This window comes from Cinclus cinclus, unplaced genomic scaffold (genome assembly GCF_963662255.1).
Source record: "Cinclus cinclus unplaced genomic scaffold, bCinCin1.1 SCAFFOLD_321, whole genome shotgun sequence".
Taxonomy (NCBI): Eukaryota; Metazoa; Chordata; class Aves; order Passeriformes; family Cinclidae; genus Cinclus; species Cinclus cinclus.
The window spans coordinates 1-18,204 of record NW_026912128.1 but is presented as its reverse complement, the minus strand read 5'-3'; the positions used below and the strand labels follow the sequence as shown (position 1 = coordinate 18,204).

General features: G+C 45.7%; 1 protein-coding gene across 1 annotated transcript; it reads left to right on the top strand.

Moving 5' to 3' along the window:
• Positions 1–1,833: 1,833 nt before the first annotated feature.
• Positions 1,834–17,602, top strand: LOC134057459 (arf-GAP with coiled-coil, ANK repeat and PH domain-containing protein 3-like; the record flags this gene model as incomplete). The annotated part of the gene is made up of 11 exons (XM_062514444.1): positions 1,834–1,845; positions 2,677–2,789; positions 5,711–5,762; positions 7,853–7,953; positions 8,843–8,954; positions 10,839–11,047; positions 13,328–13,397; positions 13,482–13,576; positions 15,088–15,257; positions 16,078–16,182; positions 17,519–17,602. Coding segments are annotated over 11 exons (1,123 nt in total), but the record flags the coding sequence as incomplete, so codon positions are not given.
• Between the last annotated feature and the right edge of the window lie 602 nt (positions 17,603–18,204).

Here is an 18,204-nt window from a genome sequence, read left to right as displayed (position 1 = left end):
AAAAATCCAGGATTTTCCTGATTTTTTTTTGGATGTGGAAGAGCTTCCAGCTCCCAAAATCCAGGATTTTCCTGAATTTTTTTTTGGATGCTGAACAGCTTCCAGCTCCCAAAATCCAGGATTTTCCTGATTTTTTTTGGATGCTGAACACCTTCCAGCTCCCAAAATCCAGGATTTCCTGATTTTTTTTGGATGCTGAACAGCTTCCAGCTCCCAGCTCCCAAAATCCAGGATTTTCCTGATTTTTTTGGATGCTGAACAGCTTCCAGCTCCCAAAATCCAGAATTTTCCTGATTTTTTTTTAGATGTGGAAGAGCTTCCAGCTCCCAAAATCCAGGATTTTTCTGAATTTTTTTGGATGCTGAACAGCTTCCAGCTCCCAAAATCCAGGATTTTCCTGATTTTTTTTGGATGCTGAACAGCTTCCAGCTCCCAAAATCCAGGATTTTCCTGATTTTTTTGGATGCTGAACAGCTTCCAGCTCCCAAAATCCAGGATTTTCCTGATTTTTTTTTGGATGTGGAACAGCTTCCAGCTCCCAAAATCCAGGATTTTTCTGAATTTTTTTGGATGCTGAACAGCTTCCAGCTCCCAAAATCCAGAATTTTCCTGATTTTTTTTGGATGCTGAACACCTTCCAGCTCCCAAAATCCAGGATTTTCCTGATTTTTTTTGGATGCTGAACACCTTCCAGCTCCCAAAATCCAGGATTTTCCTGATTTTTTTGGATGCTGAACAGCTTCCAGCTCCCAAAATCCAGAATTTTCCTGATTTTTTTGGATGCTGAACAGCTTCCAGCTCCCAAAATCCAGAATTTTCCTGAATTTTTTTTTGGATGCTGAACACCTTCCAGCTCCCAAAATCCAGGATTTTCCTGATTTTTTTGGATGCTGAACAGCTTCCAGCTCCCAAAATCCAGGATTTTCCTGATTTTTTTTTAGATGTGGAAGAGCTTCCAGCTCCCAAAATCCAGGATTTTTCTGAATTTTTTTGGATGCTGAACAGCTTCCAGCTCCCAAAATCCAGGATTTTCCTGATTTTTTTTGGATGCTGAACTGCTTCCAGCTCCCAAAATCCAGGATTTTCCTGATTTTTTTTGGATGCTGAACAGCTTCCAGCTCCCAAAATCCAGAATTTTTTTGAATTTTTTTTTGGATGTGGAAGAGCTTCCAGCTCCCAAAATCCAGGATTTTCCTGATTTTTTTTGGTAGTGGAAGAGCTTCCAGCTCCCAAAATCCAGGATTTTCCTGATTTTTTTGGATGCTGAACAGCTTCCAGCTCCCAAAATCCAGGATTTTCCTGATTTTTTTTGGATGCTGAACAGCTTCCAGCTCCTAAAATCCAGGATTTTCCTGAATTTTTTTGGATGCTGAACAGCTTCCAGCTCCCAAAATCCAGAATTTTTCTGAATTTTTTTTTGGATGTGGAAGAGCTTCCAGCTCCCAAAATCCAGGATTTTCCTGATTTTTTTTGGATGTGGAAGAGCTTCCAGCTCCCAAAATCCAGGATTTTTCTGAATTTTTTTGGATGTGGAACACCTTCCAGCTCCCAAAATCCAGGATTTTCCTGATTTTTTTGGATGCTGAACAGCTTCCAGCTCCCAAAATCCAGAATTTTCCTGAATTTTTTTTTGGATGTGGAAGAGCTTCCAGCTCCCAAAATCCAGGATTTTCCTGAACTGGGACATCTCAGATTTTCCACCCACCCTGGGCAGGATTTGGTGATTTTTTAAATATTAAATTGTTTGGTTTGGGTTTTTTTTTTTTCAGAAATATCAAACTCATTTCTTTCTTTCCCTCTCTTTTCTCCCTGTGTTGCTGCCCTGCCCTGCAGACCCTCCTGCAGGTGAGTAATTCCCAGATTTCCTACTCCTGGAATTTTTGTGCCTCAGGATTTCTTGCTGGGCGCAGCAGTTCTGGGTTAACGTCTGGAATTAATGGAGAGCTTTCCCATTTTTAATTCCATGATTTTAAGGTTATCCAAACTCTCCATCCCCATCCCCAATTTCCCCATTCCCATCCCCATTCCCATTCCCATCCCCATTCCCCATTCCCCATTCCCATCCCCATTCCCCATCCCCAATTTCCCCATTCCCATCCCCATTCCCATTCCCATTTTCCCATTCCCATTCCCATTTTCCCATTCCCATTTTCCCATTCCCATTTTCCCATTCCCATTTTCCCATTCCCATTCCCATCCCCATTCCCATTCCCATCCCCATTCCCATCCCCATTCCCATACCCCATTCCCATCCCCATTCCCATTCCCATTTTCCCATTCCCATTCCCATTCCCATTCCCATTCCCATTTTCCCATTCCCATTCCCATTTTCCCATTCCCATTTTCCCATTCCCATTTTCCCATTCCCATTTTCCCATTCCCATTTTCCCATTCCCATTCCCATCCCCATTCCCATTCCCATCCCCATTCCCATCCCCATTCCCATTCCCATCCCCATCCCCATTCCCATTCCCATTTTCCCATTCCCATTTTCCCATTCCCATTCCCATTCCCATTCCCATTCCCATTCCCATTCCCATTTTCCCATTCCCATTTTCCCATTCCCATTTTCCCATTCCCATTCCCATTCCCATTTTCCCATTCCCATTTCCCCATTCCCTCCATCCCTCCTTTCCCTCTATTCCTCCTCTCCTTCTTTTAATTTGATTTTTCCAGGATTTTTCCTACGATGATTCCAAGGTGGAATTCAACGTGGATGCCCCCAACGGGGTGGTGATGGAAGGTTACCTGTTCAAGAGAGCCAGCAACGCCTTCAAAACATGGAACAGGTGAGGGGAAAAAAAAAATGAGAATTAGAGAGAAAAAAATGAGAGGGGGAAAAAATAAATGAGAGGAAAAAAAATGAGAGGAAAAAAAATGAGAGGAAAAAAGAGGAAAAAAATGAGAGGAAAAATGAGAAAAAAAAAGGGAAAAAAAGGAAAAAAATGAGAGGAAAAAAGTGAGAGGAAAAAAATGAGAGGAAAAAAGGGAAAAATGAGAGGAAAAAATGAGACAAAAAAAATGAAAGGAAAAAATGAGAGGAAAAAAATGAGAGAGGAAAAAATGAGAGGAAAAAAATGAGAGAAAAAAAGAGGGAAAAAAATGAAAGGAAAAAATGAGAGGAAAAAAATGAGAGGAAAAAAATGAGAGGAAAAAAGAGGAAAAAAATGAGAGGAAAAATGAGAAAAAAAAAGGGAAAAAAAGGAAAAAAATGAGAGGAAAAAAATGAGAGGAAAAAAATGAGAGGAAAAAAATGAGAGGAAAAAAAGAGGAAAAATGAGAGGAAAAAATGAGAGAAAAAAAAGAGGAAAAAAATGAGAGGAAAAAAATGAGAGGAAAAAATGAGAGGAAAAAAATGGGAGGATAAAAATGGGAGGAAAAAAAGGAGAGGGAAAGAAAAGACGGAAAAAATGAGAGGAAAAATGAGAGAAAAAATGAAAGGAAAAAAAAAGAAATAATGAGGAAAAAAAGGAGGAAAAAACGAGAAAAACCCAAGGAAAACCCAAAACAAAACCAAGAAAAAAAACCAAAAGAAACCCCAAAAATACCAAACAAAACCCCCCCAAAAAAACCCAAAAAACCCCAAAAAAACCCCAAAAAACCCCAAAAATCAAACCAAAAAAAAAATTCCCCAAAAAAACCCAAAAAAACCCCAAATTCTCCAATTCCAATTTTGGTTTTTTTTTTTTCCTTTGTTCCCCGCCCCAGCGGCAGCAATGAAACGAGTTTGGGAATGTAGATCGTTAATTAATGAATTAATGAATTAATTAATTAATTAATTAATTAATGAGTTAATGATTAATGAGTTAATGAATTAATGAATTAATGAATTAATGAATTAATTAATTAATGAGTTAATGAATTAATGAGTTAATGATTAATGAGTTAATGAATTAATGAGTTAATGAATTAATGAGTTAATGAGTTAATGAATTAATGAGTTAATGATTAATGAGTTAATGAGTTAATGAATTAATGAATTAATGAGTTAATGAATTAATGAATTAATGAATTAATGAGTAAATGAGTTAATGAGTTAATGAGTTAATGAATTAATGAGTTAATGATTAATGAGTTAATGAATTAATGAATTAATGAATTAATGAGTAAATGAGTTAATGAATTAATGAGTTAATGAATTAATGAGTTAATGATTAATGAGTTAATGAATTAATGAATTAATGAGTTAATGAGTTAATGATTAATGAGTTAATGAATTAATGAATTAATGAGTTAATGAATTAATGAGTTAATGAATTAATGAGTTAATGATTAATGAGTTAATGAGTTAATGAATTAATTAATGAATTAATGAATTAATGAATTAATGAATTAATGAGTTAATTAATTAATGAGTTAATTAATTAATTAATGAGTTAATGAATTAATGAGTTAATGAGTTAATGAATTAATGAATTAATGAGGCAATGAATTAATGAATTAATGAATTAATGAGTTAATGAGTTAATGAGTTAATGAATTAATGAATTAATGAGTTAATGAGTTAATGAGTTAATGAATTAATGAATTAATGAGTTAATGAATTAATGAATTAATGAGTTAATGATTAATGAGTTAATGAGTTAGTGAGTTAATGAGTTAATGAATTAATGAATTAATGAGTTAATGAGTTAATGAATTAATGAATTAATGAATTAATGAGTTAATGAGTTAATGAATTAATGAGTTAATGAGTTAATGAATTAATGAATTAATGAATTAATGAGTTAATGAATTAATGAATTAATGAATTAATGAGTTAATGAGTTAATGAATTAATGAGTTAATGAGTTAATGAATTAATGAATTAATGAATTAATGAGTTAATGAGTTAATGAATTAATGAATTAATGAGTTAATGAGTAAATGAGTTAATGAATTAATGAGTTAATGAATTAATGAATTAATGAATTAATGAGTTAATGAGTTAATGAATTAATGAGTTAATGAATTAATGAATTAATGAATTAATGAGTTAATGAATTAATGAATTAATGAGTTAATGAGTTAATGAATTAATGAGGTAATGAGTTAATGAATTAATGAGTTAATGAGTTAATGAATTAATGAATTAATGAATTAATGAGTTAATGAGTTAATGAGTTAATGAGTTAATGAGTTAATGAATTAATGAGGTAATGAATTAATGAGTTAATGAGTTAATGAATTAATGAGTTAATGAATTAATGAATTAATGAATTAATGAGTTAATGAATTAATGAATTAATGAATTAATGAGTTAATGAATTAATGAATTAATGAGTTAATGAGTTAATGAATTAATGAGGTAATGAATTAATGAGTTAATGAGTTAATGAATTAATGAATTAATGAATTAATGAATTAATGAGTTAATGAGTTAATGAATTAATGAGTTAATGAGTTAATGAATTAATGAGGTAATGAATTAATGAGTTAATGAGTTAATGAATTAATGAGTTAATGAGTTAATGAATTAATGAGTTAATGAATTAATGAATTAATGAATTAATGAATTAATGAGTAAATGAGTTAATGAATTAATGAGTTAATGAATTAATGAATTAATGAGTAAATGAGTTAATGAATTAATGAATTAATTAATGAATTAATGAATTAATGAATTAATGGTTAATGAGTTAATGAATTAATGAGGTAATGAGTTAATGAGTTAATGAGTTAATGAGTTAATGAATTAATGAATTATTAATTTATCTGTTCCACCCCCCAGGAGATGGTTTTCCATCCAGAACAGCCAGCTCGTCTACCAGAAAAAACTCAAGGTCAGTCAGGCCGCAGCAGGCTGATCATTAATTGATTAATTAATTGATTAATTAATCGATTAATTAAATTATTTATTAATTGATTAATTTATTTATGAATTAATGAGTTGCTTGGGTGGGGGGAGGGTCCTGCAGGGACAGCAGGATTTGGGCTCAGAGGGAGGGGAAAAACAGCAGCAAATTTCATTAAAAAATAATTTATTAGGTAATTATTAATTTATTAATTGTTTGTGTGCCCCGAGGTTGGGTACAGAGCAGTAAATGTTAATTAAAGAATAATTTATTAGGTAATTATTAATTTATTAATTGTTTGTGTGCCCCGGGGTTGGGCACAGAGCAATAAATGTTAATTAAAGAATCATTTATTAGGTAATTATTAATTTATTAATTGTTTGTGTGCCCCGGGGTTGGGAATAGGCAGAAAATATTTATTTAATAATTATTTATTAAGTAATTATTTATTAGGATTCAATCAGGGATTTGGGAAGGAATTTGGAGAATTTGGGAAGAATTTGGGAAGGAATTTGGGGAGAATTTGGGAAGGAATTTTGGGAAGGAATTTTGGGAATTATTTGGAGTTTCTGGGCAGGAGTTTCCCAATCGTGCCCCAGGGAGCCCCCGACCCCCAAACCTGGCTGTGCCCCCAAAATCCCCCAATCCCCTCCGTGTCCCCCAAATTCCCAAAATCCCCCAATCCCCTCCGCGTCCCCCAAATTCCCAAAATCCCCCAATCCCCTCCGCGTCCCCCAAATTCCCAAAATCCCCCAATCCCCTCCGTGTCCCCCAAATTCCCCCCAAATTCCCCAAAGTCCCCTCCATGTCCCGTCCATGTCCCCAATCCCCTCCGTGTCCCCTTCGTGTCCCCAATCCCCTCCATGTCCCCGAAGTCCCCTCCATGTCCCCTCCCTGTCCCCAAAGTTCCCCCCAAAGTCCCCTCCATGTCCCCTCCATGTCCCCAGTCCCGGCCGTGTCCCCTCCGTGTCCCCAAAGTCCCCTCCCTGTCCCCAAACCCCTCCATGTACCCCAAAGTCCCCCCAAAGTCCCCTCCGTGTCCCCTCCGTGTCCCCTCCGTGTCCCCAAACCCCTCCCTGTCCCCAAACCCCTCCATGTCCCCAAAGTCCCCCCCAAAGTCCCCTCCGTGTCCCCTCCCTGTCCCCTCCATGTCCCCCCCAAAGTCCCCTCCCTGTCCCCTCCCTGTCCCCTCCGTGTCCCCTCCGTGTCCCCTCCATGTCCCCAAACCCCTCCGTGTCCCCTCCGTGTCCCCTCCGTGTCCCCTCCGTGTCCCCTCCATGTCCCCAAACCCCTCCATGTCCCCTCCCTGTCCCCTCCCTGTCCCCTCCCTGACCCCTCCGTGTCCCCTCCGTGTCCCCTCCATGTCCCCAAACCCCTCCATGTCCCCTCCCTGTCCCCTCCCTGTCCCCTCCCTGACCCCTCCATGTCCCCTCCGTGTCCCCTCCATGTCCCCTCCGTGTCCCCAAACCCCTCCGTGTCCCCTCCCTGTCCCCTCCCTGTCCCCTCCATGTCCCCTCCATGTCCCCTCCATGTCCCCTCCGTGTCCCCTCCATGTCCCCAAACCCCTCCGTGTCCCCTCCATGTCCCCTCCGTGTCCCCTCCCTGTCCCCTCCGTGTCCCCTCCGTGTCCCCTCCCTGACCCCTCCGTGTCCCCTCCATGTCCCCTCCCTGTCCCCTCCCTGACCCCTCCGTGTCCCCTCCGTGTCCCCTCCGTGTCCCCTCCCTGACCCCTCCGTGTCCCCTCCGTGTCCCCTCCGTGTCCCCTCCGTGTCCCCTCCCTGACCCCTCCGTGTCCCCTCCATGTCCCCTCCATGTCCCCTCCATGTCCCCTCCGTGTCCCCTCCATGTCCCCTCCGTGTCCCCTCCCTGTCCCCTCCGTGTCCCCTCCCTGACCCCTCCCTGACCCCTCCATGTCCCCTCCATGTCCCCTCCATGTCCCCTCCGTGTCCCCTCCATGTCCCCTCCGTGTCCCCAAACCCCTCCGTGTCCCCTCCCTGACCCCTCCATGTCCCCTCCATGTCCCCTCCATGTCCCCTCCATGTCCCCTCCATGTCCCCAAACCCCTCCGTGTCCCCCAGGACGTTCTGACCGTGGTGGTCGAGGACCTGCGGCTCTGCTCGGTCAAGCCCTGCGAGGACATCGAGAGGAGATTCTGCTTCGAGGTCGTGTCCCCCACCAAGTGAGTCTGGGGGCTCCCCAAAACCCCCCAAAACCCCCAGGGCTCCCCAAAATCCCCCAGGGCTCCCCAAAATCCCCCAAAACCCCCCAGGGCTGCCCAAAACCCCCCAGGGCTCCCCAAAACCCCCCAGGGCACCCCAAAATCCCCCAAAACCCCCCAGGGCTCCCCAAAACCCCCCAAAACCCCCCAGGGCTCCCCAAAACCCCCCAGGGCTCCCCAAAATCCCCCAAAATTCCCCAGAGCTCCCCAAAATCCCCCAAAATCCCCCAGGGCTCCCCAAAATCCCCAAAGCTCCCCAAAATCCCCCAAAATCCCTAAAGCTCCCTGGGGCTGCTGCTGCCAGGTGATTGTTTACCTGCCCCAGGTGATGTTTTCCCCTGCCCTGCCCCGCCCCAGGTGATCGTTTACCTGCCCCATGTTATTTCTCCCCTGTCCCATGTTATTTTTCCCCTGCCCCAGGTGATTTTTCCCCTGCCCCAGGTGATTTTTCCCCTGCCCCAGGTGATTTTTTCCCCTGCCCCGCCCCAGGTGATCGTTTACCTGCCCCAGGTGATTTTTACCTGCCCCAGGTGATTTTTACCTGCCCCATGTTATTTTTCCCCTGCCCCAGGTGATTTTTCCCCTGCCCCAGGTGATTCTTTCCCCTGCCCCGCCCCAGCTGATCGTTTACCTGCCCCAGGTGATTTTTACCTGCCCCAGCTGATCGTTTACCTGCCCCAGGTGATTTTTACCTGCCCCAGGTGATTTTTACCTGCCCCAGGTGATTTTTCCCCTACCCCAGGTGATTCTTTCCCCTGCCCCGCCCCAGCTGATCGTTTACCTGCCCCAGGTGATTTTTACCTGCCCCAGGTGATTTTTACCTGCCCCAGGTGATTTCTCCCTCTCCCAGGAGCTGCATGCTGCAGGCTGACTCGGACAAGCTGCGCCAGGCGTGGATCCAGGCAGTCCAAGCCAGCATCGCCTCCGCGTACCGCGAGAGCCCCGACTGCTGCTTCCTCCAGGTGAGCCAAAATCCCGAAATCCCAAATTCCCCGCTCCCCTCGCCCCGCCCATCCCTCCGCAGTGATCTTTTATTTGTAGCCCAATTATTTTTTATTTGTATTTATTTTTTATTGTTTGCGGGATTTTTTGGTTTTTTTTTTCCTCCCCCAGGTAGTTTTAATGTTGGGTCTGGTTATGGGTCGGGGTTAATTCTGTGAATTTTTTACTTCTGGGTTTGGTTCTCTGGGCTGGCGTGAAAAAATGAAGGTGTTAAAAAAAATAAATAAATATATATGTTAAAAAAGTTTTTTAAAAAAATAAAATGTATTAAAAAAAAGAAGAAATAGAAATAAAATGTATAAATAGATGTTATGTGGGTTTGTCTCTCTGGGCTCACGTGAAAAATAAATGTGTTAAAAAAAATAAATATATATATTTAAAAAGTTAAAAAAATATAGATAAAATATATTAAAAAAAAGAAGAAATAGAAATAAAATGTGTCAATAAATGTTATGTGGGTTTGTCTCTCTGGGCTCGAGTGAAAAATGAAGGTGTTAAAAAAAAATAAATATATATATAGTAAAAAAGTTTAAAAAAATAAAATATATTAAAAAAAGAAGAAATAATAGTAATAATAGTAATAATAATGATAGTAATAATAATGATAGTAGTAGTAGTGGTAGTAGTAATAATAACAATAAAAATAACAGTAATAACAATAATAATAACAATGATAATAATAATAGTAATAGTAATAATAACAATATGATAATAACAATAATAATAATAACAATAATAACAATAATAATAACGATAATGATAATAATAATAACAATATCGATAATAATAATAACAATAATAACAACAACAATAATAATAGCAATAACAATAATAGCAATAACAATAATAATAATTGCAATAACAATGATAATAACACTAATAATAACAATATCGATAATAATAAGAATAGCAATAATAATAGCAATAATAATGATAACAAAACAATAATAATAATGATAACAATAATAACAACAATAATAATAACAATAACAGTAATAATAGTAAAAACGATAACAATAATAATAACAATAATAATAATAATGATAACAATAACAACAGTAATAACGATAAAAATAATAACAACAATAATAACAATAATAACAGTAGTAGTTACAATAACTATAACAATAATAATAACAACAATAACAACCATAACAATAATTATAATAATAACAATAACAATATTAATAATGATAATAATAACAATAACAATAACGATAACCACAATAGCAATAATAACGATAACAATAACCATAATAACAATAATATTAACAATAACAATAACGATAATAACAATAACAATAACGACAGTAACAATAACAATAACACTAAAGATAACGATAACGATAATAACAATAACAATAATATTAACGATAACAATAACGATAACACTAATGATATCGATAATAACAATAACGATAACAATAACAATAGCACTAACGATAACGATAATAACAATAACAATAACAATAACGATAGTAACAATAACGATAACAATAACGATAATAACAATAACAATAACAATAATGATAACAATAACGATAACAATAACAATAACGATAATAACAATAACAATAATGATAACAATAACAATAATAATAACAATAACGATAACAATAATGATAACAATAACGATAACAATAACAATAACGATAATAACAATAACAATAACGATAACGATAATAACAATAACAATAACGATAATAACAATAACAATAATGAGAACAATAACACTAATGAGAACAATAACGATAATAACAACCATAGCAGCAGCAGGGCGGGCTGTTGGCGTTTGGCAGCGAGAAATGCGGAGCGGTTTCATTCTCATTTTGTGTCCCCTGCAGAGGTTGGACCGAGCAGCCTCCCCCTCCACCAGCAGCATCGACTCGGGCGCGGAGTGCCGGGAGCGCGGCGGGAAGGGGGAGAGCGTCGTGCACAGGGTGCAGAGCGTGCCGGGCAACGAGCGCTGCTGCGACTGCGGCCAGGGGGACCCGCGCTGGGCCAGCATCAACCTGGGCGTGCTGCTGTGCATCGAGTGCTCCGGGATCCACAGGTGCTGCCCGGAGCGCCGCCGCGGGGAAAGGGATCCATCCCTGGAGAAAGGGATCCATCCCTGGGGAAAGGGATCCATCCCCGCCGCGGGGAAAGGGATCCATCCCCGCCGCGGGGAAAGGGATCCATCCCTGGGGGAAGGGATCCATCCCTGGGGAAAGGGATCCATCCCCGCCGCGGGGAAAGGGATCCATCCCTGCCGCGGGGAAAGGGATCCATCCCTGCCGCGGGGAAAGGGATCCATCCCTGCCGCGGGGAAAGGGATCCATCCCTGCCGCGGGGAAAGGGATCCGGCCCTGGGGAAAGGGATCCATCCCTGGGGAAAGGGATCCATCCCTGCCACGGGGAAAGGGATCCATCCCTGGGGGAAGGGATCCATCCCCGCCGCGGGGAAAGGGATCCGGCCCTGCCACGGGGAAAGGGATCCATCCCTGCCGCGGGGAAAGGGATCCATCCCTGCCGCGGGGAAAGGGATCCATCCCTGGGGAAAGGGATCCATCCCCGCCGCGGGGAAAGGGATCCGGCCCTGCCACGGGGAAAGGGATCCATCCCTGCCACGGGGAAAGGGATCCATCCCTGGGGAAAGGGATCCATCCCTGCCACGGGGAAAGGGATCCATCCCTGGGGAAAGGGATCCATCCCCGCCGCGGGGAAAGGGATCCGGCCCTGCCACGGGGAAAGGGATCCATCCCTGCCACGGGGAAAGGGATCCATCCCTGGGGGAAGGGATCCATCCCTGGGGAAAGGGATCCATCCCTGGGGGAAGGGATCCATCCCTGCCACGGGGAAAGGGATCCATCCCTGCCACGGGAAAAGGGATCCATCCCTGGGGAAAGGGATCCATCCCTGGGGAAAGGGATCCATCCCTGCCACGGGGAAAGGGATCCATCCCTGCCACGGGGAAAGGGATCCGGCCCTGGGGAAAGGGATCCATCCCTGCCACGGGGAAAGGGATCCATCCCTGGGGAAAGGGATCTGGCCCTGGGGAAAGGGATCCATCCCTGGGGGAAGGGATCCATCCCTGGGGAAAGGGATCCATCCCTGCCACGGGGAAAGGGATCCATCCCCGCCACGGGGAAAGGGATCCATCCCTGCCGCGGGGAAAGGGATCCGGCCCTGGGGAAAGGGATCCATCCCTGCCACGGGGAAAGGGATCCGGCCCTGCCACGGGGAAAGGGATCCATCCCTGCCACGGGGAAAGGGATCCATCCCTGCCACGGGGAAAGGGATCCAGCCCTGCCGCGGGGAAAGGGATCCATCCCTGGGGAAAGGGATCCATCCCTGGGGGAAGGGATCCATCCCTCGGGAAAGGGATCCATCCCTGCCACGGGGAAAGGGATCCATCCCTGGGGGAAGGGATCCATCCCTGGGGAAAGGGATCCATCCCTGGAGAAAGGGATCTATCCCCACCACGGGGAAAGGGATCCATCCCTGCCACGGGGAAAGGGATCCATCCCTGCCACGGGGAAAGGGATCCATCCCTGGGGAAATCGATCAATCCCAGGGGGAATCAATCGATCCCTGGGGGAATCCAGGGGGATGTGGGAAGGGTCCTGGGGGAATCAATCCCTGGGGGAATCACTGAGAGAATCCCTGGGGTATCCACGGGGTGGTGGGAAGGATCCATGGGGGAATCCCTGGGGGAATCCCTGGGGTGGAGGGAAGGATTCCTGGGGAAATCCCTAAAGAAATCCCTGGGGAAATCCCTGGGAAAATGGACAAGGGTGGAGGGAAGGATTCCAGGGAAAACATCCAGGGATGGAGAGTGCAGGATTCCAGGGAAACATCCAGGGATGGAGAGTGCAGGATTCCAGGGAAACATCCAGGGATGGAGAGTTCAGGATTCCAGGGAAACATCCAGGGATGGGGTGCAGGATTCCAGGGAAACATCCAGGGATGGAGAGTTCAGGATTCCAGGGAAACATCCAGGGATGGAGAGTGCAGGATTCCAGGGAAACATCCAGGGATGGAGAGTTCAGGATTCCAGGGAAAACATCCAGGGATGGAGAGTTCAGGATTCCAGGGAAACATCCAGGGATGGAGAGTTCAGGATTCCAGGGAAAACATCCAGGGATGGGGCGCAGGATTCCAGGGAAAAGCGGCGGAGCTGGAATTGCAGCTGGTGCCGTTGGTGCCGTTAGATCCCGTAGGAATTTTCCCCTTTCCCTTCCCTTTCGCTCCATCTGCTCCGACAGGTAATTAATTAAGCACCGGCCTAACCTCGTTAGGGAAATTCCGGGAATCCGATAATTTCCGGATTTCCATCCCCTTGCCCGAACAGGAGCCTGGGTGTTCACTGCTCCAAGGTCCGATCCCTCACGCTGGATTCCTGGGAGCCGGAGCTGCTCCGAGTGAGTGCTGGATTTCACCTGGAATTCCCTGGAGCGGGAATTCTTCACCTGGAGCTCTAACAGTTCCCGGGATTTCATTTCCAGCTGATGTGTGAGCTGGGGAACAGCGCCATGAACCGGATCTACGAGGCGCAGTGCGAGGAGCTGGGGCTGAAGAAACCAACAGCGGGGAGCTCCAGGTGAGCTGAGCCCCAAAATCCACGGAAAAGAGGGGTCGGGGGTCCACAGAGCCCCAAAATCCATGGAAAAGAGGGGTCAGGGATCCACAGAGCCACAAAATCCATGGAAAAGAGGGGTCGGGGGTCCCCACAGCCCCAAAATCCATGGAAAAGCGGGGTCGGGGGTCCACAGAGCCACAAAATCCATGGAAAAGAGGGGTCGGGGGTCCACAGAGCCACAAAATCCATGGAAAAGTGGGGTCGGGGGTCCCCACAGCCCCAAAATCCATGGAAAAGTGGGGTCAGGGATCAACAGAGCCCCAAAATCCACGGAAAAGAGGGGTCAGGGATCCACAGAGCCCCAGAATCCATGGAAAAGTGGGGTCAGGGATCAACAGAGCCCCAAAATCCATGGAAAAAGGGGTCGGGGATCCACAGAGCCCCAAAATCCATGGAAAAAGGGGTCAGGGATCCACAGAGCCCCAAAATCCATGGAAAAAGGGGTCGGGGATCCACAGAGCCCCAGAATCCATGGAAAAGAGGGGTCAGGGATCCACAGAGCCACAAAATCCATGGAAAAGAGGGGTCGGGGATCCACAGAGCCCCAGAATCCATGGAAAAGAGGGGTCAGGGATCCACAGAGCCACAAAATCCATGGAAAAGAGGGGTCGGGGATCCCCAGAGCCACAAAATCCATGGAAAAGAGGGGTCGGGGATCCACAGAGCCCCAAAATCCATGGAAAAGAGGGGTCGGGGATCCACAGAGCCCCAAAATCCATGGAAAAGAGGGGTCGGGGATCCACAGAGCCACAAAATCCATGGAGAACCAGATTCAATTGGAGAAATTGGAATTTTGGGTCTCAGGTGGACAAAACATCCCAGAGCTGCAGCTCCATCCCCTCGTGGCTGCTTTGGGGAAAACCAGATCCCTCAAAAACCCCAAAGGCCCCAATCTAAATTTGGGAAAATTGGAATTCTGGGTCTCAGCTTCAGCGATCCCCAAAGGAGCGGCAGCAGCTCCATTTTCCCAAACCCAGATCACTCAGAAATCCCAAAACGCCTCAATTTAAAGATTGGGAAATTGGGATTTTAGGATTCAGGTGGACCAAAAAATCCTGGACGAGCAGCAGCTCCATTTTCCCAAACCCAGATATCTCAGAAATCCCAAAACGCCTCAATTTAAATTCAGAAAAATTGGGAATTTTGGGTCTCAGCTTCACTGAACCCCAAAGAAGCAACAGCTCCATTTTCCCAAACCCAGATCCCTCAAAACTCCAAAACGCCTCAATTTAAATTTGGAAAAATTGGGAATTTTGGGTCTCAGGTGGAGAAAAAATCCCGGACGAGCAGCAGCTCCATTTTCCCAAACCCAGATTCCTCAGAAATCCCAAAACGCCTCAATTTAAATTCAGAAAAATTGGGAATTTTGGGTCACAGCTTCACCGATCCCCAAAGGAACGACAGCAGCTCCGTTTCCCCGTATCCCTGTCTTTTCCCGGAATTCCCGGAATTCCCGGAATTCCCGTTCCCAGGCAGGACAAGGAGGCCTGGATCAAGGTGAAGTACGTGGAGAAGAAATTCCTACAGAAGTTACCGGCCGAGCCCCGGCGCTGGTGCCTGGAGAAATTCCAGAGGCAGCCCCGATCCCGCAGGAAATCGCGCCGGGAATTCGGGAACGGCTCCCGCCTCGCGCCGTCCTCAGGTGAAATTCCCGGGGATGCCCCGAAATTCCAGAGGGAATCGGGGCGCGCCGCTCAAAGATTTGGGAATTTTTTATGGTTTATGGATATTATTATTATTATTATTATTATTATTATTATTATTACTATTTGGGGATTTCAGGGACTTGGGATATTTGGGGTTCTCAGGAATTTGGGATATTTGGGGTTCTCGGGGATCAGGGATATTTGGGGTTCTCAGTCAGGGATTTGGGATATTTGGGGTTCTCAGGGATATTTGGGGTTCTCAGTCAGGGATTTGGGATATTTGGGGTTCTCAGGGATATTTGGGGTTCTCAGTCGGGGATTTGGGATATTTGGGGTTCTCAGGGATCAGGGATATTTGGGGTTCTCAGTCGGGGATTTGGGATATTTGGGGTTCTCAGGGATATTTGGGGTTCTCAGTCGGGGATTTGGGATATTTGGGGTTCTCAGGGATCAGGGATATTTGGGGTTCTCAGTCGGGGATTTGGGATATTTGGGGATCTCAGTCAGAGATTTGGGATATTTGGGGTTCTCAGGGATATTTGGGGTTCTCAGTCGGGGATTTGGGATATTTGGGGTTCTCAGGGATATTTGGGGTTCTCAGTCGGGGATTTGGGATATTTGGGGTTCTCAGGGATATTTGGGGTTCTCAGTCGGGGATTTGGGATATTTGGGGTTCTCAGTCGGGGATTTGGGATATTTGGGGTTCTCAGGGATATTTGGGGTTCTCAGTCGGGGATTTGGGATATTTGGGGTTCTCGGGGACGTGCCCGTTCCCGCCGGGCTCTCCATTCACCGGGAATTCCCTGGCGTGCGCAGCCGCCCCCCTGGAGAGGAAATTCCGCCGCGATTCCCTGTTCTGTCCCGACGAGCTGGATTCGCTCTTCTCCTACTTCGACACCGGCGCCGGCTCCGGGCCCCGCAGTGAGTGACCAGTGCTCCCAGTGCTCCCAGTAACGGCTCCCAGTGCTCCCAGTGCTCCCAGTAACGGCTCCCAGTGCTCCCAGTAACGGCTCCCAGTGCTCCCAGTGCTCCCAGTAACGGCTCCCAGTGCTCCCAGTAACAGCTCCCAGTGCTCCCAGTAACGGCTCCCAGTAACGACTCCCAGTGCTCCCAGTAACGGCTCCCAGTAACGGCTCCCAGTAACGGCTCCCAGTAACGGCTCCCAGTAACGGCTCCCAGTAACGGCTCCCAGTGCTCCCAGTAACGGCTCCCAGTGACGGCTCCCAGTGCTCCCAGTAACAGCTCCCAGTGCTCCCAGTGCTCCCAGTAACAGCTCCCAGTGACAGCTCCCAGTGCTCCCAGTAACAGCTCCCAGTGACATCTCCCAGTGCTCCCAATGACGGCTCCCAGTGCACCCAGTAACATCTCCCAGTGCTCCCAGTGCTCCCAGTGACAGCTCCCAGTGACAGCTCCCAGTGCTCCCAGTAACAGCTCCCAGTGCTCCCAGTGACAACTCCCAGTGCTCCCAGTGCTCCCAGTAACGGCTCCCAGTGACAGCTCCCAGTGCTCCCAGTGACAGCTCCCAGTGACATCTCCCAGTGCTCCCAATGACGGCTCCCAGTGCACCCAGTAACATCTCCCAGTGCTCCCAGTGCTCCCAGTGCTCCCAGTGACAGCTCCCAGTGCTCCCAGTAACAGCTCCCAGTGCTCCCAGTTACAGCTCCCAGTAACGGCTCCCAGTACTCCCAGTGACAGCTCCCAGTAACATCTCCCAGTGCTCCCAGTGCTCCCAGTAACGGCTCCCAGTGACAGCTCCCAGTGCTCCCAGTGACAGCTCCCAGTGCTCCCGGTGGCAGCTCCCAGTGCTCCCAGTACTCCCGGTGACAGCTCCCAGTAACAGCTCCCAGTGCTCCTGGTGACAGTTCCCAGTGCTCCCAGTGCTCCCAGTAACAGCTCCTAGTAACTACCAGTTATATTTGTGTGTGTGTGTGTGTGTATATATATAAGTATATTTTTTAATTTTGTAGTTTAATTTTTTTTCCCTTTTTTATATATTTTTTAAGTTAATTTTTTTTTTCCTTTTTAATATATTTTTAAATTTTTAAAATTTTTTCCTTTTTTATACTTTTTAAAAAATTTTTAATATTTTTTTAAATTTTTATTTCTTTAAATGTGTTTTTAATGTTTTTTTTTAAGATTTTTTTTTTAAATATTTTTTTAATTTTTAGAAGTTTTTTTTTATATATATTTTAAATTTTTTTTAAATTAAATTTTATTTTAATTTCAATTTCTGTGCCGTTGTGCCCCCTTGCTGCAGGTGCCAGCCTCGTGTCCCCTCAGCAGCCGCTGGCCGGCGGCGCCTGGGCCCGGGCGGGGCCCCCCGGCTCCCACCTGGACGGAGGTAAGGCCAGATCCGGGCAGCGACAGAGACCCCAAATCCCTGAGAGGGACCCCAAATCCCCGACAGGGACCCCAAATCCCCAACAGGGACCCCAAATCCCCGACAGAAACCCCAAATCCCCAACAGGGACCCCAAATCCCTGAGAGGGACCCCAAATCCCCAACAGGGACCCCAAATCCCTGAGAGGGACCCCAAATCCCCGACAGGGACCCCAAATCCCTGAGAGGGACCCCAAATCCCCAACAGGGACCCCAAATCCCCAACAGGGACCCCAAATCCCTGAGAGGGACCCCAAATCCCTGACAGAAAACCCCAAATCCCTGAGAGGGACCCCAAATCCCCAACAGGGACCCCAAATCCCTGAGAGGGACCCCAAATCCCCGACAGAAACCCCAAATCCCTGAGAGGGACCCCAAATCCCTGACAGGAACCTCAATTCCCCAAAAGGAACGTCCTTGTCCCTGTGCCATCCCATCCCTGTGTCCCCGTGTCCCCATGTCCCCGTGTCCCCGTGTCCCCGTGTCCCCATGTCCCTGTGTCCCTGTGCCATCCCATCCCTGTGTCCCCGTGTCCCTGTGTCCCTATGCCCAGATCCCATCCCC